General features: G+C 34.8%; 1 protein-coding gene across 2 annotated transcripts in view; it reads left to right on the top strand.

Moving 5' to 3' along the window:
- The window catches only part of LOC149792348 (coatomer subunit zeta-1-like), a 57,967-nt gene extending 35,002 nt beyond the window's left edge, over positions 1 to 22,965 (top strand). Inside the window, exons 7-8 of one of the 2 annotated variants that reach the window (XM_089970923.1) lie at positions 4,036 to 4,056; positions 21,246 to 22,965. In XM_089970923.1, the coding sequence (XP_089827049.1) occupies positions 4,036 to 4,056; positions 21,246 to 21,293 (69 nt within the window). In that variant the 3' untranslated portion in view covers positions 21,294 to 22,965. The remainder of the gene's footprint in view (positions 1 to 4,035; positions 4,057 to 21,245) is intronic. The other variant, XM_089970924.1, reaches the window with a different exon arrangement.
- The last annotated feature ends 804 nt before the right edge of the window (positions 22,966 to 23,769 follow it).

The raw sequence follows: 23,769 nt of genomic DNA, 5'->3' as shown, positions 1-23,769 counted from the left end.
TCCCAAAACAGTTAAAGACACTGTTAGGTGACAAATTCAATCTTCCCAAAACAGTTAAAGACACTGTTAGGTGACAAATTCATTCTTCCCAAAACAGTTAAAGACACTGTTAGGTGACAAATTCGTTCTTCCCAAAAGAGTTAAAGACACTGTTAGGTGACAAATTCTTTCTTCCCAAAACAGTTAAAGACACTGTTAGGTGACAAATTCAATCTTCCCAAAACAGTTAAAGACACTGTTAGGTGACAAATTCATTCTTCCCAAAACAGTTAAAGACACTGTTAGGTGACAAATTCGTTCTTCCCAAAAGAGTTAAATACTGTTAGGTGACAGATTCGGTCTTTCCAAAGCAGTTAAAGACACAGGTGACAAATTCAATCTTCCCAAAGTAGGTAAAGACACAGGTGACAAATTCATTCTCCCCAAAACAGTTAAAGACACTGTTAGGTGACAAATTCATTCTTCCCAAATCAGTTAAAGACACTATTAGGTGACAAATTCATTCTCCCCAAAACAGTTAAAGACACTGTTAGGTGACAAATTCATTCTTCCCAAAACAGTTAAAGACACTGTTAGGTGACAAATTCATTCTTCCCAAAATAGTTAAAGACACTGTTAGGTGACAAATTCATTCTTCCCAAAACAGTTAAAGACACTGTTAGGTGACAAATTCTTTCTTCCCAAAACAGTTAAATACTGTTAGGTGACAGATTCGGTCTTTTCAAAGCAGTTAAAGACACTGGTGACAAATTCAATCTTCCCAAAACAGTTAAAGACACTGTTAGGTGACAAATTCATTCTTTCCAAAACAGTTAAAAACACAGGTGACAAATTCATTCTTCCCAAAACAGTTAAAGACACAGGTGACAAATTCAATCTTCCCAAAACAGTGTAAGTAAGAACACTGAAAAAACTTCTAGTTATTGAAGATGTTCTAGGTGGCTACAATGTTGCAGATGGTATACTGACTTGTCAGAAATAAAAGACAACACAAAGACTTTAATTTTTCTCATAATGACAATTTTCATGAAATGCCCAAAAATATAAAAATGTAAATGAATTGAAATATTAATTTGCTATATAGGATTTCTTTTCACACCCATCCCCCCAACTTTCTCAAGAGAATGACTCATAATAAATCCTAACTGAAAATTATATATGTATATATTAAATGATATTTATTTAGTTGGTTATGTTCTTAAAATGTGGCCAGAAATGCCATGGTCAGTTTCAGTTAGAAAGATGTCCATGGACATTATACTGTTAATATAGAGAAGCATTTTAGGTATGTTGTTATTATTAAATTTGCTACATGCTGATTTTGATTTTCCACTGTACAAAATTGAAGTTATCTGCATATGTTAACTGTGTTAGCACCTTTTCATTCCTACATACAAAATTACTTTTATTGGAGATTCCTCTTTGTCCATGAAATCAAATTGTCTACTTCCAAACCTGGTTGAGGCAGTAAAATACATGTATATATTTTCCAGATAGAGGTTATATTATACCATGTACAGAGGCCCTAAGGCAATTTCACACTAGTTGCAATGCACATCATAAATACAGGATACAGTCTATCATCTGTATATGAGTTTCATTTAGAACAATTATTTATGATGTATTGACACAAAAATTGCTAATGGTTCAAATCTAAAACTGGTAATCTTTTTCCCAGCATGTTGAGCTTGTCAAGCCATTTGTCAGGTACAAGCTATTTGTACAAAACAAATATGATACAAAAGCTATGGGAAAACCTGGACTATTACGTTTGAATGACATGGAAATCACAAACAGGACTTAAATAATGGAAAAAAGAAAACAAACAATTGAAAATGGTCTTAAAATAAGTCGCTGTTGTTGTAGGGTTTAACGCCATTTTTCAGCACACAATAGGCTATACATGGCGGCCAGTATTAATGGTGGAGGAAGAACCCGGAAAATCCCCTGAAAGAACCACTGACCCTCGAGAAGCTACTGGCAAGCTTTCTCACATACCCACATTGGCCGAATCCGAGACTCTAACCCATGCAGACAGAGGTGAGATGGCAGTGATCCGTAACGGAGAGCACATTAGACCACTCAGCCACTCTGGGCCCCTCAAATAAGTCAACAGCATTACTATGTAATGTTGTTGACAGTTTAGCTAAACTTTATAACAGTAATACAAGATAGAGTGATCTATGTAATTACCTCTTTAACAGAGATCCAAATTATTTTTGACCTATATCCAGGTTGAGAATAAAGGACTAAATCCAAAAAACAATGCTCCTGCAGACCACATCCTAAAATATGTACTAAATTTATTAAATCCTGGTGACATTAAGCAAGAAAGAGGTACATTATGTGATGGCAGATCAGGGTCTATGTTTGCATGGAGGAGGTACATTATGCAAAGCCAGATCAGGGTCTATGTTTGCATGGAGGATGTACATTATGCAGTCTGAAGTTAAGCTTGAAGGAGGCACATTATGTGATTGCAGATCAGGATCTATGTTTGCATGGAGGAGGTTGGTTGGTTCGTTGTTGTAGGGTTTAACACCATTTTTCAGCACATGATAGGCTATACATGGCTGTCAGTATTAATGGTGGAGGAAGAACCCGGGAAAACCCCCCGGAAAGAACCACCGACCCATGAGAAGCTACTGGCAGGCTTTCTCACATACCCACATTTGCCAAATCTGAGACTCGAACCCACGCAGACAGAAGTAAGATGGCAGTGATCCGTAATGGAGAGCGCTTTAGACCACTCAGCCACTGGAGGACCCCCCATGGAGGAGGTACATTAAGTGATGGCAGATAAGTCTTTCTTTGCATGGAGGAGGTACATTATGTGATTGAAGATCAGGGTCTATGTTTGCATGGAGGAGGTACATTATGTGATTGAAGATCAGGGTCTGTGTTTGCATGGAGGAGGTACATTATGTGATTGAAGATCAGTGTCTTTGTTTGCATGGATGAGGTACATTATGTGATTGAAGATCAGGGTCTATGTTTGCATGGAGGAGGTACATTAGAAAGAACCACCGACCCACAAGAACCTACTGGCAGGCTTTCTCACATAACCACATTTGCCGAATCTGAGACTCGAACCCATGCAGACAGAGGTAAGATGGCAGTGATCCATAACGGAGAGTGCTTTAGACCACTCAGCCACTCGAGGGACCCCCATGGAGGAGGTACATTATGTGATTGAAGATCAGGGTCTGTGTTTGCATGGAGGAGGTACATTATGTGATTGAAGATCAGGGTCTATGTTTGCATGGAGGAGGTACATTATGTGATTGAAGATCAGGGTCTATGTTTACATGGAGGAGGTACATTATGTGATTGAAGATCAGGGTCTATGTTTACAGCTGGAACAGACTCATAAAAGAGTATTGACTAATTTAAAGTAACCTGTGAACAATTATATTTGTAGACAATAAAACCCATTCCACAATATATGAAATACAAGTACTGACAGTAACAGTCTCATTTTTGGGAAAACAATGAAAACTAACTTGCAAGGTAAATTAATAGTATTTAGGCTGTCCAGACATAGCACAAATTAATTTAGGATTCAGAATATTTGTACATTGCTCCAAATATAATTTTTCAAGGGTTGAGTGGTTGAAGAAAGGGATATTTGGCAACATAAGCTAATTTCTTTCTAATGTTGGGGTTCCTGCATCCAAATGTCTCCTGTGTATTTTCTGTTGTGTGTGTAAAACTGATCAGATAGCCTAAAATCTTCATCTTGGGTCAAATGTACATATAAAATTTTGTAAATCTATTCATGATTGAAGGAGTTCATATAAGATGCTTATGTATTTATGATCTAAATTTAGAGCTATCATCGGGTTAAATGGGGCAGACTTCATGATGGGTGGGATTCATTGTAATGTAGGCCAGAGGGAAGGAGCTTTCATTTATTTGTTTGTATCTATCTGGAGCAATGCTATAATAACATTACTTCAACACAAAGAGTTTTGTATTTTTGTTTTTGCAATGTAATTACTAACACCCTTCATTTCCTATGTTTGCCTCTTAAAGCAACTTACAAAAAAGCTGGAGGTAAGTGTGATGGGGTTAATGGTGAAGGAGGTACAAGGTTTAATATGTATGGCAGAGGGCTTTTTAATTATCATTGACTGTCACAACAGATATTACTTTCCCTTCTACTGAGTGCTTCAGCATGAATCAGGACTGGAAAAATCCTAAACTGGAGCAAGCTTTTCTTCTGAACTTGCAAAAACAAATTAGTATTTGTTTCATATTATAAAAGTTTTGTAAAAGTGACAGAACATTTTACTTGCACAGTAAAATTTAGAACTTGTCCATGACTGCCAAACAAAGGATTTTTTCCATCCTGTTGATGGGTGAATTGGATTATGTACTTGCAATGTATCTTTCAAACTCTTTTAAACCAATCTTGGAAATGTCACATACTTCCATGTTAAATTGGCTCTTTAAACTTTGTTTTATACTTTAACATAATCCTGCCCTGACTAGTATTTCTAATAACATCACAGAATCACATGTAGACCTATCCCGGTCCATAAACATACACCACAGCATGCATATTAAGGGACACTCAAATTTTGGTGAACAATTTCAAAAACAAAAAAAATCCAGACTATTCAGTCCTTTACACTTGTCAGACTGCTATCATGTCACTGACTGAAAAGAGTTATTACAGTTTGGGTTTTTGGCTGAAAATGATATGTACTGATTAGACATCCTGATGAAATTGTTTTCACTGATTCTCCAGAATGGAATGGTCATAACAACATGGGTGGGGGTCATTAAAATTCTTATGTTGTTTGGTCTAATATGACTATCATGGCAACCATCTTGAAAATGTTATCACTACTCCTGAATGGAAAGTCATGTAGATATGGGTTTCCATAAAAATTTATATATAATGTCTGGCTGGTCAAAAATGAAAATGGTACCAGTTAGATATCTCCTATGGCTACTACAGTGACCGTATTGAAAATATTGTTATTCCTGTGCCTTCTGAATGGATGGTCATATCAACATAAGGTTTTCTCTAAAAGACTTCTTATAATGTCTAATGAAAATGGTGCCAATTCGGAGTCTAATATCACCACCACAGCTGCCATATTGAAAATCTTGTTATTGCTTCTCATCCTGAACAAAATATCATATTGGCATGGGCTTTTCACCATACTTTTGCTAATGTCTTCATGATTTTAAATTAAAATTGTGCTGATCAGATGCCCATCTGGAACATCTTGTTATTACTTGTTCACATAAATGGAAAGTCATTTTGACATGGGTATTTCACCAAAAGACCATTTTTCATACCTGGTTGGTCTTGAATGAAATTGGTGCTAATCAGATATCCATTACAACTGCCATGATGCAGTCTCCAAAAACCATTTTTCATACCTGGTTGGTCTTGAATGAAATTGGTGCTAATCAGATATCCATTACAACTGCCATGATGCAGTCTCCAAAAATCTTGCTGTTGCTGATGCCCCTGCATGGATGGCCAAATTGACATGGGGTTGTTACCAAAATACATTTTATGATGCGTAGTTGGTCTTTAATGAAATTGGTGCTCATCAGACCTCCAATATGACTCTACCATGATGCTGTCTTCAAAAGTTTGCTTTACTACTACCCATGCTTGGATGGCCATATTGATATAGGATTTTCATGAAAAGACTTCTAATGATGTCTGCTTGGTCCTCAATAAAAATGGTGCCAATCTGACATCCAGTATGTCAAGCCAATTTGAGCATTTTTTATCTCGGAAAAAGAGAGATGTTTTCAACTCTCGGTCACTAAAAGAAGGAAATTCTTTTGTTGTGAATTCCTGGAAATTCTCTTCAGCCAGTAGAGCATCAGTCTCTTCAAGGGACTCTTGTTTATCCATTTGATTTTACAATGTTTTCAGTGCCAAAAGTATTTGACTCACTACAATTTGCTTTTTTATGAAGTTATGTCCTTTTAACAGCCTTGACAAGAATGTAAAAATCGAGTGTACTGCATTGCTGAGTTTAATTTGCTTTTGCAGTCAGATAGGGTAAAATAGTTTACAAAATTTCAGAAATTTATTGCAACATATTAGTTTATTGCACACCCATCATTTTCTCCAATGCCTTCTAAATTGAATAGTCCTTACATGGGGGGATGCAGCTGAACCTTTCTGCAAAACAATGAAATATATAGAACATTAACATAAAAAATTACCCTCTTTGTATCTTCTGTGAGAAATTGCTTTTGATTAAGATGTTTCAGTACTTTTACAAAGAAAATTCTTAAAACTTCACCATTGCATTAGAGAATTTATTGCTTCTTGTGTATTTTACATGAGTTTTTTTTAAAAGAAAGAGTCCAAAATGAAGTACAAGGGTAGACTATCATTTTCCATAATAAAGACAGGCAGACAGCCCGTGTGCAATGGAAACTTCAACTAGGATGGATATTCTGCTAGAGTCCATTGACATAGGAACACCTTTGTTTTAGTTGTATCAACTTTATGTGTTTTTTTTTTAAAGGAACTCAGTTAAGAAGGCTTTTAATGATGCATGTTTTATAAGAATGGACCTTATATCAAGAATATTGATCCATGCTTTAAGGATTTTATATTATTTACCATTTTTTGGCTTATATACCAGTTTATTTTTCTAGAATTTTACCAATTTTACCTTGTATTATGTATCTTCTTTGGCTACATGCTGATGTTTATATGGAAAGGTTAACTCTATGTTCCCAAAGTTTCTTGCATTTTTTAGCTTTATAATTTTGGAAATTTTATTTGGCACTATATAGCCAGCATTGTTTTGAAGTGCCATTACTGCTTCACAATAAGTCTGTGGTCTTATTTGGACCAATCAGAATCACAAAGTGATGTAGTTGTATCTGGCTTGCAAACATTACATGTACAGTGTTCCATCTTGTATAAAACCAATCAAGAGAGGCCTTCCAGTCATTAAAAGACCTTTGTTCACATGTTATAATATCAAAAATATAAAACAGCACACACTATAAGTAAAGTATACCGACTATGTGATAAATAATTGTACTGAGCTAAATAATGAAATGGGATTCATGATCATACACACCTTATAATCATCACTGGCAGCTCAGTCTCGAGAGACCATGCGAATAGTGCTCTTGAGGTGTCATCTGTCTCTGGGGTGTTGGCATTGCCTGCTGTGGCTGTGCAGGCCTATGCAGTTCCTTATAATAGGAACTGTGTTTTAATGAAGAGCTTTTTAGAGAATGTGTGTGTGTGTAATTTGGATTTTTAATGTAGCTTTAACAATTTTTCAGTGATATCGTCTACGATGTCTGCAGTGTGGCAGTTTATAGTGATGTCTAGCACTGGGGCATCATGCTGCAGACATATAGCATGATGTCCCACCCAGTCACATTATCCTGACAGAAGGCTGACCAGTCCTAACATTAACCTCTTAATGCTGAGTGCCAAATGAGGCAGCTGTTAGTACCATTTTTATACGTCTTTGGTATGACTTGGCCAGGGATCGACCCCACGACCTCCCACATCTGAGGCTGATGCTCTAACCACTTAGGCCACTGGAAGCCAGCTAATCTGCAACAAGACTTCTTGGATGTACCACTGGCATTTCATTGATTACGTCCTCATCAGGAGCAGAGACAGGCATGATGCCGGAGTCATGAAGGCAGTGAATGAAGTGCAGAATGCTGGGCTGTCGAGTCTCATAGTCTCCAAGCTCAATATTCAGATTTAGCCTTGCAAGCAACCACTGTGCAAAAAAGTACCCCCTAATCTCAGTGTCTTCGAACTGAAAAAAGAGAATGTGAAACAGGCATTTGTTGAAGAACTGTGCACTCAGCTAGAAACAATTGATATGATCTCGGAGAATTTCAAGGAAAACTCTTTAAGAGACTCTGTTTACTCAGCTGCATCCAAAACCTTCAGTCCCACCACAAATGAACATCAAGATTGGTTTGATAAGAACAATGCTTCAATACAGACCACTGACTGAGAAACACCAGCATCAAAAGACATGTTTTAATTAGAAGATGCACTTCATCAGCTAAGAATGTAGCCTTCAACATCATGAGGACTGTCCAGTGCCTATTCAGAGACCTGCAAGACTCCTGGATAAGCAACAGTTCAGATGAGATTCACTGACAGGAATAACATTAAGAACTTCTAAGATGCTTTGATGACAGTCTTTGGGGCAAAGTCATCAGTAACATCCCCAGTACTGAGTTCTGACAACACCACACTACTCACTCTGAAAGAAAATTTACTACAAAGATGGGCAGAACACCTAAATAACATCATTAATGAACATTCTTCTATCAGTGAAGATGCAATTGATCAACTGCCCCAAGTGGAAATTGTCACATCACTTCCTGATCCTCTAGAGAAGACAGAAACTGAGAAAACAAATGACCTGCTATCATATGGTGAATCACTGTGGCAAATCACCTGCAGCAGATGCTTTATGAGCAGAAATCTACAAAACCTGAGGTTTGTACTTGGAACAGAATCTGACTGAACACTTCAGTCAATTTAGACTTAAGAATGCATCCATTGTCCACATATGCAGGTGGAGAAGTGACAGACATCCAGCAAAAACCATTGAGAGGCATATCCTTGCTGTCAATAGTCAGCATAATCCTCACCAGAATTCGGCTGAATCACATTATGCATCGCATTAAACATGTGATCCTGCCTGAGAGTCCGTGTTGGTTCAGAAAGGACATGAGACCACATACATGGTGTTCGTATATGTAGCTTTTCAACTCCAAGAAGGGGAAGGGGGGGGGCTTATGAGTATTACTACATAAGATTTAGCTGAAGGAGGGAAAGTGATCTCAGGGTAGTCAGAAGAAACACTTAAAGATTTTCTCAAGTCATCCTTGAAACATTTCAGCATTGACCATGAGTCATGGGAAGATCATGATCAGAAACACTCCACTTGGAACAGTTTCATCCGTACTGGATCTGCAGACTTTGAACGGAGGAATGTTGCCGAGGTAGTCCAGAAGTGCATGCAGCATATATCTCAGAACTGTGACATGTCCTTTGCTGATTAAGAAACCCCAGGGAACATCTACTATAGTGTGCCACAGACAGTTCAGAGCACAAATTGGCCCGACCGGCCTCTGGCATACTCACGGAAATCAAACCAATTAGTGACTAGTTATGGGCATCTTTGAACCCAAAGGGACCGCTCCGGTGGCCTAGTGGTTAGAGCATCCACCTTGGATGCAGGAGGTCGTGTATTCAATCCCCGTCCGAGTCATACCAGAGACTTACAAAAATGGTACTAACAGCTGCCTTGCTTGGCGTTCAGCATTAAGAGGTTAGTGTTAGGACTGGTCGGCCTGGTGTCAGGATATGTGACTGGGTGGGATATCATGCTACATGTCTGCAGCACGATGCTCCAGTGCTAGACATCACTATAAACTGCCACATTGCAGACATCATAGTGATATGACTGAAAAATTGTTAAAGCTACGTTAAAAATAAAAATCACATCACACATCACAGACCCAAATGACGAGCACTGTAAGATGGTATACTCTATGACTTAATGGGCAGTATTAAAATAAGGGAATACTGTGTGTACTTAAGCATGCTATCATGAGTGAGTACTCTTTATATGTGTGTATGCATGTGCTGTATACTGTATGTTTGAATAAGTACTGGGTGTTATGATAAAGGGTTGCTGAATGTATGTTATAGCAGGAGATCATTGTATGTGTTTTTATGATATAGTGCTGTATCGGTGTTTTCATGAGGAAGTACAGTATATGTATATGTATTATAATGAGAGATGTATATGTATTGAGATATTACTGTGTTTTATGAGATGTACTGTATGTTTTAATGAGGTATTATTTGTGTATTGTATTGAAGTAGTACTGTACTGTAAAATCGGGATAGTAAATATATAGTTACATTGGTGTATATACCTTTTATACTTTTTTTTGTTCTTTTGTTTATGTGTCTCGATTTTAGCGGGACTTTTAATACATTATTGGCTATATCATGCTGAGAAAGTGCGAGGTAAGTGTATTTCCCAAAGACACACCAAGACAGTTGACCCAGGCTGGCCTGGGCCAATATTGATTATGCCACCCCTTGGATAATGAATCTGTCTATGTGCTTTTTTATATCTGGAGAGAAAAGTAAGAAAGGGGTTTAGTGAGGTTCCAATTTTCATAAATTTCTTGGTTGTTCCAAACCACAAATTTAAGGATCCAATAAAACATTAGCAAAATGTGATGCAGAAAGCCCAGCCTTAAATCACTTTTATTGGCAAATCAGTATGGATCAAGAGAAAAGAGAAGTGTAAATCATTGAAGTACTATTAACTGGAAATGAAAGAGTAATGAAAATTAGGTTTACATGCAATGCTGTAATATATTCTTTGATCTTTTAATAAAGTCAAACAGCTGTTGAAACTACATATGTGACAAAGATGCACTTTATGCATTTTTCTGTGATACAAGGTTAATCAGTCATAATCCATCAGAATAAATAATCTACATGAAGCAGAGATGGATACAAACATGTATGCACTGTATTCTACCTGCAGGTTGCACACTTTCTATATAAAATTTTAATCCTCCTGAAAGTACTTGTTATTTTAAGAGTATAAAATACTTTATTGCTTTAAGGACAAGTGCTATTAAAAAAACATAACATTATATATATATAGATATTTATAGACACACACACACACACACTGAAACTGGACCAATATATGGACACAACCATTGAATAAACCATGACAGTCAAGTCTCCTGGCACACATAACTATTTGTTACATAAATAATCCCAAAATTGGTAAATTAAACTAGTTCACCTTTCTCAAAACTGAATAACTAGATCTGATTTTCCAGACACTGTATGGTGAGCTGCTTTTCTTAAAGCTTGTAAAAATTTTGTGCCAGGCTGCTGACTGTAGTAAGCAAGGATCAGTTGGTCACATGTTGGATCACATATGGTATCATGGGACCATTGTTTTTTTCTCTCCATTTACCTCAATGCTGATGTTTTGTGAAAAAAATAAACTTTCTATCCTACCTCAGCATGCATGTCCTTTGAGAACAATGTTTGATTGTCAATTTGACAAGGACAAAACCAGGTACATGTACTCCATTGCATTTAACAGAGATAACTCTGCTGGAACTAGACAGGGGTAATAGTTATCTAGTCACAACAGTCACATTTTCAGCCATGTGTACCACATTTTAAAAAAATCATACCAAATACAAAATATGATCTAGATATGAATTAACATAATCTCACATGTTGCCAAGAGGCGTAACTTTTTTTAAGCCTTACAGAAAGTACAACTCTCATTGGTGTTGTTCCGATTATTGATTATAATCAATTATGAGTTGGTTGAGCGAACCAATAAGATAATCGATTGTGAAACTCCATAATCGATTATATGTAAAGGGAGACTACTTTTTAGTTGTATGCAAAGCACAAAGGTTAGTAAAACTCCCAGCCACTAAAGCTGACCTGAAATTTATTAATTCCCTTCACAACTACAAATATAAAACCATATGATATTTCATAGGTGCAAAATTTCATAATTAGGAACATATAGCCATTATTACATGATCAAGTTGTTAATTAGTTGAGTTAATAAATTTAAACACATTTTGATGATTTGTTTCAGTTTTAAATGCAACATTATTTGTAGTATTTGTAAACAATGATAAACAAGAAAACCATGTCCTTCTGCACTTAAAATTATAGACACATCACATACGAATGAAAGGATTTTGGGGGATTGTAAGTATTTCAGTTGCACATGACTTATCAGCCATAAAAAGTTGTGTTCATTTAACAAAGATGTAGAACAAAAATAACACAACACAGTAGACAAAAATGTAATATTATTATCAGGTTAAAGTATACATGTCATTAAAAGAGATTACTCCTGTACATTTATTAACATCTTGAATTATTGATCAAAGATATAACTGAATAACAAACAAAAATTAAAATTTGCTCTTAGTAACCGATTATAATCGATTATCAGTTGGTTAAGTGGAACTGATTATCGATTATGAATTTCTGACTGATTCCCATCACTACTCTTATATAATGCACCAATCGCAGCTAGTGTTGTTGTTTATTTCTGAATACAATGTTCCCTATACCTTAAGCTCTGCCCACCTAGGGTTGTACAATTAATACCGTTATACCATATGGAATGATCAAATTATTTACATAACATGATTGTTGGACTGTAGTGGTTGTTCATCCTTATGGGCAAATTAAAGATATTTAGCACTCAGACAAAAACTATGTAAGAATTGAACTTGACAGGTGTTTAATCTGTGCTAATATGGACGTAGTATTATTTTAACCATTGAAGTGGCATATTTTTGTTCTTTTGTATTCTTTATTTTGCATGTATATAGAAGTTGCTTCACAAAATACCTATAAATGTGCCAACTTTGATGGAGGCAAATCTACGAGTTTAGATACCAAGAAATATATTTTTGTGTACTAACACCATGAAAAATTGACACATCAAAATAAAGAAGCCACAGTATTTGTACATTTTGATATTTACCCTTTTTCCACATAAAAGGTTTAAAAAAGAAATTATCTGCCATAACTGAATCATAACTCAATACAGTACTCTCTTGTTATAATGCTGTACATGGGATCTCAAAAGTATTCCATCTTATATTGAGAGCTCCTAATAATGAAATTCATAACAATATTTCACTTCTGCTTAATGACATTGGATCTCTGAGCATAAGTGCTGTATACTTGGAATGGTGTTATAATGAATGGTGTCATAATGAATGGGTGCTGTAATTGGTAATCTGCTTACAATCTTACTAGCAATGACACAGTTGTGAGAATATACAATATTATGTTTATTACTTTGGGGTTTTTTTTCTACACAAAAATTGTTTACCAGACAAAACCCACTTGTGCTTATTTTTCAGATTCTATCATCAAACCAGCAAGCCAATTACCATGGTGTGTCTTTGAAAAAAATAACCTGCTGCTTATGTTAATGCTACTTGCAAAATAAATAATCTAATGTTGCACTGTAGAATACAAAACCAAATTGTATACCTCAGCTAAATTGCCACTGTGCTTACACAGTACATCATGTAAGGAACATTAAAAGTAAACTACCTAACTGCAGTATTTTACATTGAAAATAATTCATTTTAGTTTTGGACAAATGGAATCAATGAGTTATATGTGCATACAATATATAAAACTTTACAAAATACAAGATGCCACACCTCTCATAGATTTCATTTTAGCATCATAAATGTTGCCATCTATATTTGCTCAGAATTCATGTCCAACTACAATCTCTACACACCAAGATCTGTCAGTGCATAATGCAGGTTGTTAGAAGTAATCAGTAGAACAAAAAAGATAGATCCTGATCTTCAGGTGTATTATATGACACAAGATCAGGGTCCATGTTGTTTGTATTTGGTCTAGACTTATAAGTGAGTATATATACAGTAGATGGCTTGGACCCACTCCAGACTTTGATATGTTAATTAATGAGACTACATTTTGTCAAAGTATTCATGAATGAGGTCATGACATGATGAAGAATCAGGAATAATTTCTGAGACTTCATTGTACTGAATGATTATAGTTTCATTTGGTCATTTCACATGAAGTTCCTGAATGTTACTAAATAATTTTAATCTTTTGATCACCAGTATTTCTAAGGATAAAAATAATTTTACTCATTTCATGATTTAATTTGAAATGAAAGCACTCATGTAGATCATGTATTTCCTAATTAACACTAAAATATATCTTCTCTCTAAACAACTATTGCTACTAATTTATCAGTAACCTCACTTATCTTAATTCCACTAATTAAATAACTTTCTCTTTTGAAACAGGAGTCAGGTTCATTTTGTAGATACAAAAATCTTGCAGCCTGTGTCAGCAATGAATTTGGAGTACATGAATCAATAGTCATAAATAGCATACATAAAGGTCTCCTTTTTCAAATTTGGAGTACATGAAATCAATAGTCCTAAATAGCATACATAAAGGTCTCCTTTTTCAAATTTGGAGTACATGAAATCAGTAGTCATAAATAGCATACATAAAGGTCTCCTTTTTCAAATTTGGAGTACATGAAATCAATAGTCATAAATAGCATACATAAAGGTCTCCTTTTTCAAATTTGGAGTACATGAAATCAGTAGTCATAAATAGCATACATAAAGGTCTCCTTTTTCAAATTTGGAGTACATGAAATCAGTAGTCCTAAATAGCATACATAAAGGTCTCCTTTTTCAAATTTGGAGTACATGAAATCAATAGTCATAAATAGCATACATAAAGGTCTCCTTTTTCAAATTTGGAGTACATGAAATCAATAGTCATAAATAGCATACATAAAGGTCTCCTTTTTCAAATTTGGAGTACGTGAAATCAATAGTCATAAATCGCATACATAAAGGTCTCCTTTTTCAAATTTACAAAATAATCAGTATCCGAATAATCGATGACCAAGTCTGCTAATATTTGGTCACATCTTGTGCAGCAATAATAACCAAACAAAGAAGTTCCAAAGATACTTTCGCTACCATGTAAAACTAGTTTTTGAGGGCTGCACAATTTTTTTTATATTTTACGCATCTTGTCCTTTCATAAAATATAAACACTGAAACATTTGCATCACATTATTATTCAATTGTTTACTTGCTTATTGAAACCAGTTATTAAAGAACTTTTTAACAATTATTGCATCAATTTTCAATGCAGTTTCATATAGTAGTATTGTAATAACTGTAACCCATGATGTGATATTATACATGGTAGTACTGTAATAACTGTAACCCATGATGTGATATTATACATGGTAGTATTGTAATAACTGTAACCCATGATGTGATATTTTACATGGTAGTATTGTAATAACTGTAACCCATGATGTGATATTATACATGGTAGTATTGTAATAACTGTATCCCATGATGTGATATTATACATGGTAGTATTGTAATAACTGTAACCCATGATGTGATATTATACATGGTAGTATTGTAATAACTGTAACCCATGATGTGATATTATACATGGTAGTATTGTAATAACTGTAACCCATGATGTGATATTTTACATGGTAGTATTGTAATAACTGTAACCCATGATGTGATATTTTACATGGTAGTATTGTAATAACTGTAACCCATGATGTGATATTTTACATGGTAGTATTGTAATAACTGTAACCCATGATGTGATATTATACATGGTAGTACTGTAATAACTGTAACCCATGATGTGATATTATACATGGTAGTACTGTAATAACTGTAACCCATGATGTGATATTATACATGGTAGTATTGTAATAACTGTAACCCATGATGTGATATTTTACATGGTAGTATTGTAATAACTGTAACCCATGATGTGATATTTTACATGGTAGTATTGTAATAACTGTAACCCATGATGTGATATTATACATGGTAGTATTGTAATAACTGTAACCCATGATGTGATATTTTACATGGTAGTATTGTAATAACTGTAACCCATGATGTGATATTATACATGGTAGTACTGTAATAACTGTAACCCATGATGTGATATTATACATGGTAGTACTGTAATAACTGTAACCCATGATGTGATATTATACATGGTAGTATTGTAATAACTGTAACCCATGATGTGATATTTTACATGGTAGTATTGTAATAACTGTAACCCATGATGTGATATTGTACATGGTAGTATTGTAATAACTGTAACCCATGATGTGATATTATACATGGTAGTACTGTAATAACTGTAACCCATGATGTGATATTATACATGGTAGTACTGTAATAACTGTAACCCATGATGTGATATTTTACATGGTAGTATTGTAATAACTGTAACCCATGATGTGATATTATACATGGTTGATGCAGTAATAGCATTAGTTTCACTGTATGCCAGGTCAGGGATTGATGGCAACCATAAATAAAAGTTACTGGTACTACCTGTGGTTGTTGACCCAGATTGGACAGCTATATCTGGCATCCTCTAGTTAGTCATTTCTGGTAGATCAAGCAGCCAAACAGATATGCTTATTCCCTGGCTGTGAAGGTGGATAGCAAGAGCTGTATAGACAGTGCAGGACATTGGATCAGGCGCAGTTGGAACTGATGGCCATCCACTGCCTCCAGACCTGTCTCCAGAGGTCTTGACATAGTCGTGCCACTAGATTGATACGGGCTTGGACTAGAGTGAAAAGCAAATGTTGCACACAGAATCCCTCCACCTGGTCAAGTTTCATCCATACTTGAGATACAGACTTTGAATGGAACAGAAAAATACAGAGACAGTGCAGAAGTGTGATCATTGCGAATCTCAACTGCAGCACATCCTGTCTTGATTAAGCAAACCCAAGTTGTATCTGCAGTCAATTGTACCACAGACAATTCAAAGCTCAAACAACCTTTCACGGAAATCAAACCAGTTAGTAATGTCATGATCATCTTTGAACTCAAAGGACAAAAAACAACAATGCTTATAATCTTGTATGTCATATTTATTGATGAGCTTTATGGGATTACTTTTGTAACATATTGTAACAAGTGCTTCACACTAATGAGGTTATATTTACCCTTTACACTGTTTGCTTTTTATTTCTTTCTACATGTTATAGGGATATCTGCTTTACATGGAATACATCAAAGCATGAGTATGTAATAATGGGTATATCACTCCAACACAGTAAGGACGTTTGTTATAAACCATTTCCTGTTGTAAGGGTGGTATGGTCTTGGAACCCATTTAAGTAAGTAAGACTAAAATTATTTGTACCATTTACTTCATCATATGGCTTCCATAGAGAGTGTTATAATGAGGGAATACTGTTATCATTTTGTATGTAAAATTACATTATAATTTTATATGTATCACGGGTCAATAAGCAAAGAACTATAAGGAAAGAATAATAAAAATGAAATAGGTATTTCATCTTTAAAATAAACCCCGTTTAATGGAATTAGATCACACACACACATGTGTGTGTGTGTGTGTGTGTATATATATATATATATATATATATATATATATATATATATATATATATATATATATATATATAGATATATATATCCTATGTTACACAGAGGTGCCTTATAGTGAGAGACTGTTATAAGTATTTTGTTTGGAAGTCATGTGTTTTTACTGTGGGACCTATTTATAACAAACCAAAGAACCAGATGTTTTGTGAAACAATAACTATGAGTCCCTTCAATATAATACCATTTCTGTTACAAGGCATGTGTGGTAATGTATCCCATTTCATGAAGCAGTACTAAATTATGTATCATATACTTGAGTATTAGGCAGTTTCACTAAAAGGTGGGAGCCAGGGTAGCTCATTTGGTTGAGGATCATACTTGTAATCCATGGGTTGTGTGTTCAATACCCATTTGGATGAGCAATCTTGGTGTGCCCTTGGAAATGCACTTAGCTTCTATATACCTCCTCATCATGATATAGCCAGTATTCTGTTAAAGTGTTGTTTAAACCAATAAAACAAGGTGGTATACTGTGTGAATTAAAAAGACATTATTATAATGTTAATGTGTATCCTGTACTTCATAATAAGGCAGTCTCACTATAAGACAGTATACTCTATAACACCCGTAGACAGTATTATCATGAGGAATACCATTACCACATACTTAATTATAAGGTGGTCTTTCTGTAAGGCAGTATACTCTACACTATATGCCTCCCATGGGCAGCATTATGATGAGGGAGTACTATATCATGTCCTTGATACTCTGTAGCCCCCATGAACATTGTTACAGTAAGGGAGTACCTGTTAAAGTAAGGGAGTACCATATCATGTACTTGATTATAAGGTGTTCTTACTATAAGGCAGTATACTCTGTAGCCCCCATGGACATTGTTACAGTAAGTGAGCACCTGTTACAGTAAGGGAGTACCATATAATGTACTTGATTATAAGGTGTTCTCACTATGCGGTAGTATACTCTGTAGCCCCCATGGACATTGTTACAGTAAGGGAGTACCTGTTACAGTAAGGGAGTACCATATAATGCATTTGATTATAAGGTGTCCTCACTATAAGGCAGTATACTCTGTAGTCCCCCTGGACAATGTTACAGTAAGGGAGTACCATATAATGTACTTGATTATAAGGTGTTCTCACTATAAGGCAGTATACTCTGTAGCCCCCCTGGACAATGTTACAGTAAGGGAGTACCATATAATGTACTTGATCATAAGGTGTTCTCACTATAAGGCAGTATACTCTGTGACTGTTTTATCCATTGATGTGACCAACATTTATTGTTGGCTTATTTTTGTTCATTTCTATTCTTGTTTTATATATATTTGCAGAGGTTAAATCGTTAAAAAATTACCTACAAATGTGCAGACTTTGAAGGAGGCAAATCCAGGAGTTTAAATACTCACAAAAAAATTTAAATCACAAAACCATGAAAATTAACACAAGAAAAACAGTGTACATTTTGGTATTTAGGCTCATTCCACATAGATGATTTAAGAAAAAAATGATATGATAACTAAATGCAGTACTCTTTCATTATTGTGCTATCAATGGGAGATCAGGCGAATACCATCTTTAAACTTGACCACCTAACAATGAAATGCACTTTTAGTTGATGAAAGTGGATCCCTGACCATACATGCTTTATGCGTGTAATATGAATTGTGTTACAGTGAAGTGCCTTATAATGATTATATCCATTCTTTTGTGCATATATTGTAATAGATCAGATCTGTCCATCTGCCCATCCAGCAGTGTCCATCCATTCATCCATCACTGTTTTAATTTTAACCTGAATTCCATTTACACTGCTTGAAGTGGAGTAATTATATTTTGGTACGTTGTTTGTGGTGGATGAGTACAGGACAACAAAGGTTTCAAATTAGGAATGCAGCCCCCAGGGCAGTGGGGGTTGGGGAGTAAAGGTCACATTTTTAGTGGTAATATGGGCTCTTTATTATAACTTGAATGTCATCTACACTGACTAAATGTATATGAGGACACTTAGTATTTGATGAGGACAATTAGTATTTCATGAGGACATTTAGTATTAGATGAGGACAATTAGTACTTGATGAGGACAATTAGTATTTGATGAGGACAATTAGTATTTGATGAGGACAATTAGTATTAGATGAGGACAGTTAGTACTTGATGAGGACAATTAGTATTTGATGAGGACAGTTAGTACTTGATGAGGACAATTAGTATTTGATGAGGACAATTAGTATTAGATGAGGACAGTTAGTACTTGATGAGGACAATTAGTATTTGATGAGGACAATTAGTAGTAGATGATGACAATTAGTATTAGATGAGGACATTAATATTAGATGAAGACAATTAGTATCTGATGAGGACATTAATATTAAATGAAGACATTTAGTATTAGATGAGGACATTTAGTATTAGATGAGGACAATTAGTATTTGATGAGGACATGTAGATGAGGACATCTAGTATTATATGAGGACATTTAATATTTTATGAGAACATTTAGTATTAGATGATTACATATAGTATTTGATGAGGACAATTTATATTAGATGAGGACATTTGGTATTAGATGAGGACATTTAGTATTAGATGAGGACATATAGTATTTGATGAGAACATTTAGTATTAGATGAGGACATATAGTATTTGATGAGGACATTTGGTATTTGATGAGGATGTTTAATATAGTATTTCAGAAGGATGGACAGCTGACAAAGGGTGTTTCGAGTACTGAATGCAGGTGGAGATAGGAGTGTGGTCAGACTAAAACTGTGGATATTTATGTTGGCTTTCATTGTGTTAGTGTTTATTATAGCATTAAATTCTTATGGTTGGGTTTCTATCAAAGTGTAAATTTTAACTAATCCTTCACAAAATAATTCAAGTCCATTTTAACGTTAACATTATGAATGATTAAGTACAAAGTACACTTCAGTAAATATCCAATCATGATCATTTATCCCATATGATTCCAATTTTCCTCCTTAGACATCAAATCAACAGATTTCTTCAATAAAAAACTTTGATTTTTGGTAGCACATACTTTTCTTTCATAAGCAAAATTACATGTCCCCAGTATACCTTATTCACTTCGTTGCTATCCAGGTCCTCTCAGTCCTCTTCAGTCGTAATGTGAAATTAAGTAGATCAATGGTCCTTGGCAAGCAAAGATGACTTAGTCTTTTCCTGGCCTTATTGTTTCTGCATGGAGAATTGAAATCCATCTGGGAAAAATTCAGTAAAAACTACAACCACATGTGGTTTGTTGTACAATCAAGTGGATATATTTTGATCTTGTACCAGGCGAAAGTGTTGACATTATTAAGATTATGACATCATAATGGGCATGACATCAAAATGATGCCTGGCTAAATTGTACAACATTCTTCGTGGCTGATATTAATTTTACTTTTCTTTGCCTTCAAGTTGAATTGGCATGCATTGTTTTCATAATTAATTTTACGTAATTGGAGTCACAACTCAACACAGCTTAATAGTTCAAACATTTGGGATCTATTTGCTTTACGTTTTCTTTTTCTCTTTTATATTTTCTCCAGGCCCTGGCTTGGCTTTCCATATCTGAAAACCAAAGCATGCCATGTCTGTCCTTTATTCATGTTGGACAGGCCTCTGTGATGCAAAGAGAATTATAAATTGCTTTTCCATTGGCGAGTGTCTTCTTTTAGTACATGTCCAATATAGAATAGAGTCCTTTCAGAATATTCATACATGACTAGTTATTATATGTTACATTATGTTTACATTGAGTGTAATATTAGCCTCATAACTGCTTGTGACAGAACAAGATAAAATGTATCACACTTATACAATTATTCAGTATGCCTCTCTCTACAAGTAGACTGTGGCAGATATCTTTTAGTCAACTCATTCCAGGGACCCCGAGTGGCCGAGTGGTCTAAAGTGCTCTTCATTACGGATCACTGCCATCTCACTTCTGTCTGCATGGGTTCGAGTCTCAGATTCAGCTAATGTGGGTACGTGAGAAAGCTTGCCAGTAGCTTCTCATGGGTCGGTGGTTCTTTCCAGGGTTTTCCCGGGTTCTTCCTCCACCATTAATACTAGCTGCCATGTATAGCCTATCATGTGCTGAAAAATGGCGTTAAACCCTACAACAAAAACAACTCATTCCATTACTTTTGCATCTAATGAACTTGTATTAAAGAATCTTTGTTCTTTTTCTTTCAGGTCCTGCAGTCAGCAAAGGAACAAATCAAGTGGTCATTATTAAAGTGACCCAGTATGATGGCCAAATTTGAAAAGAAACTCCAATACAGATGAAAGAATGGACAACAGTTTTGTGTCAAGATCGTCACCATTATGAATCACAAAATGGAGCTTAGAAAATTAATGTTAACAAATCATGTTCTTGTCAGCATCATATTACATAAAGGCATTTATCCCCATGATTTTGTTTTGTTACATCACATGATGCAAGACTTTAAAATGCGTTCTGCTTTTCTTTTTACAAGTAAAGCATTAGATTTTCAGTTCATTAAATGAAGAAACTGTTGAAATTCTACGTGCATTTATTTCCTAATCAAATTGTTATAGTCAAGCAAAACAACAGATTAATATTTTTGAAAGCTTTGATTTCAGTCTCCATTAATCCAATGAAATTAGTTTGCCCCAATACATTTTCTAAAACATATGCTTCATAAGTAATTGCTATGGTTCAGTTTACGAATCCATGAAACAGAGAAGTTTGAGAAAATACAAAATAACCGTATCTTTGAGACCAGATAAAGCTGCAATACAACAGTCAAATAGGGAGAAGAGATGGCATGTTTATTTATAGTATAAATATGGTTATTTAGTGTTTTAGGAATTTTTTCCATATTTTTTCATTGGATAAGTATCAGACGCCTGTGCTGTAATCATAGAAAATCTGTTTTGTTTATTTGCGTAGTCCTTATTTCTTAAAAAATTAAATAATTTTTGTTAGGAGTTTTATTCATCTGTTGCATTTTTGTGAAAACATAAATAAATTTATCATTAATTTTGACATCATTGATTTAGTAATTACAGAAGATTCAAAATATTTTAACTTTTAGATTGACCAGAACCTTATTATACCTGGTTTCCATATTGTATCAACATTGTACATCATTATATGAACAGCAATAATGTTAAATAGACTGAATTACAATCAATTAACATGAAATTCCCAGGAGGCTGTTCACAGGACTTTGTTATACTTTCATATGAATGTTACAATTGAAATCAGAGCCTGTCCTGGGATGTTAAAAACATCACTTACAGTAATCTTTTAACCATATTTTGTTTGATGGTCAAAGCATTATCATGACAGACATTGCCAAATGTTCAGAATAAATAATTATTCATTAAATATACCGTGAAATGTTTTTTAATCCTTTAATTACAATATTAAATCAGTCTCCAACTTCAGTTTTTGCTGCAAAATCATGCTGTAAATTAACTGTATACTCAAAAATTGTGGAACCAGTTGAAAGTTTTATTACTACTTCTAGTACCCAGATAATGAAGCCACCCAAAACCTAATTATGTCTATAGTCATTGTGTAGAATTTCACTTAACACCATACCTAATCACTTGGACACCATACGTAATCTTCAACATCAAAAGAAAATCATATTTTTGTTACAATCATGGTATTTCCGTATTTCCAGTATCCATTTGGTTTTGGTTTTCAGAATAATAAATAAAAGTAAATTCTTGTTAGAAAAATATCTGCCTAAACAAGTTTAAGGACACATAAATGAGGGAGATTGAATATCTAGACTGAAAAAAAAACTCTCCTACAGAAAAGAACATTAAGTGTGTGAAAACTCTATTAATTTATTTTTTATATCTCACTTGTCAGTGTTTTGAAAACTTGTTCTCTGTTAATAAGGGAATATTGATCCAATAAAAAGTTGTAAACTAACAGTCTTGGCCTTACATTCATATCCATCAGGATAATCATCAGTGAAGACCACAAAGTAGAAGCAGTTTATCTATTATAGTGTAACGTCACCTCTTAGTAAGAGGGGTGTTTAATTGGATTTGGCTGGTGTTATGTAGAGGATGACCTCCCTCAATATTATAGCCCGGTGGGAGTGGAAAGAAAGAATTTCAACAGAGAACTGGGCAAGACTATTGGGAAGAAATAATGCAATACAAGCCCCCTTAGACAAAAAAAATAACAAATTTAATCAAAACAAATTTAAAGAAAGCAACTGCAATTCAAACTAAGTTATGTCAGTAAAATTTAATGGCAGTGTCTAATTTGGATTTATTTCATCATAATGACAAGTGGTCCACGACTAATTGCATCACCTTCCTCTCTTGACTTTATTTCAACGTCTTCCTATTTCCATGACCCTTCCTATTCTCTATGCATCACCGCTTCCTGGACTTCCTAGTCCTTTATTCTGTTTTTTTTTCAGATTGTCCCGTCTCTCCCCAGAAAGCTGTTCCTTAAAGGACAAAATTACCCCTTTTTCTACATGTACGTAAAATCTCTCACTTATGTTACTCAGAAGCATACTAACTATCCACACAGAATAAATTCTGAACAAATCTGATCAAATAACTTGACATGGGGTCCTATCAAGCGCGGCTATGGTTGGTAGCTCAAATGTTTACTTTCTCATGATAGCGTAGCAGTGCCCTGGTCGAATCTTACTGAGTCATAAATGCTTGCCTTTCAAGTTTTAACACTGACAGGGAGAAGAAAAGAAGAAAGGTC

Source organism: Sinohyriopsis cumingii, chromosome 9 (assembly GCF_028554795.1).
Source record: "Sinohyriopsis cumingii isolate HCF-2022 chromosome 9, ASM2855479v2, whole genome shotgun sequence".
NCBI lineage: Eukaryota > Metazoa > Mollusca > Bivalvia > Unionida > Unionidae > Sinohyriopsis > Sinohyriopsis cumingii.
The sequence above is the reverse complement of the archived record's forward strand: the minus strand, read 5'-3'. Positions and strand labels throughout refer to the sequence as shown.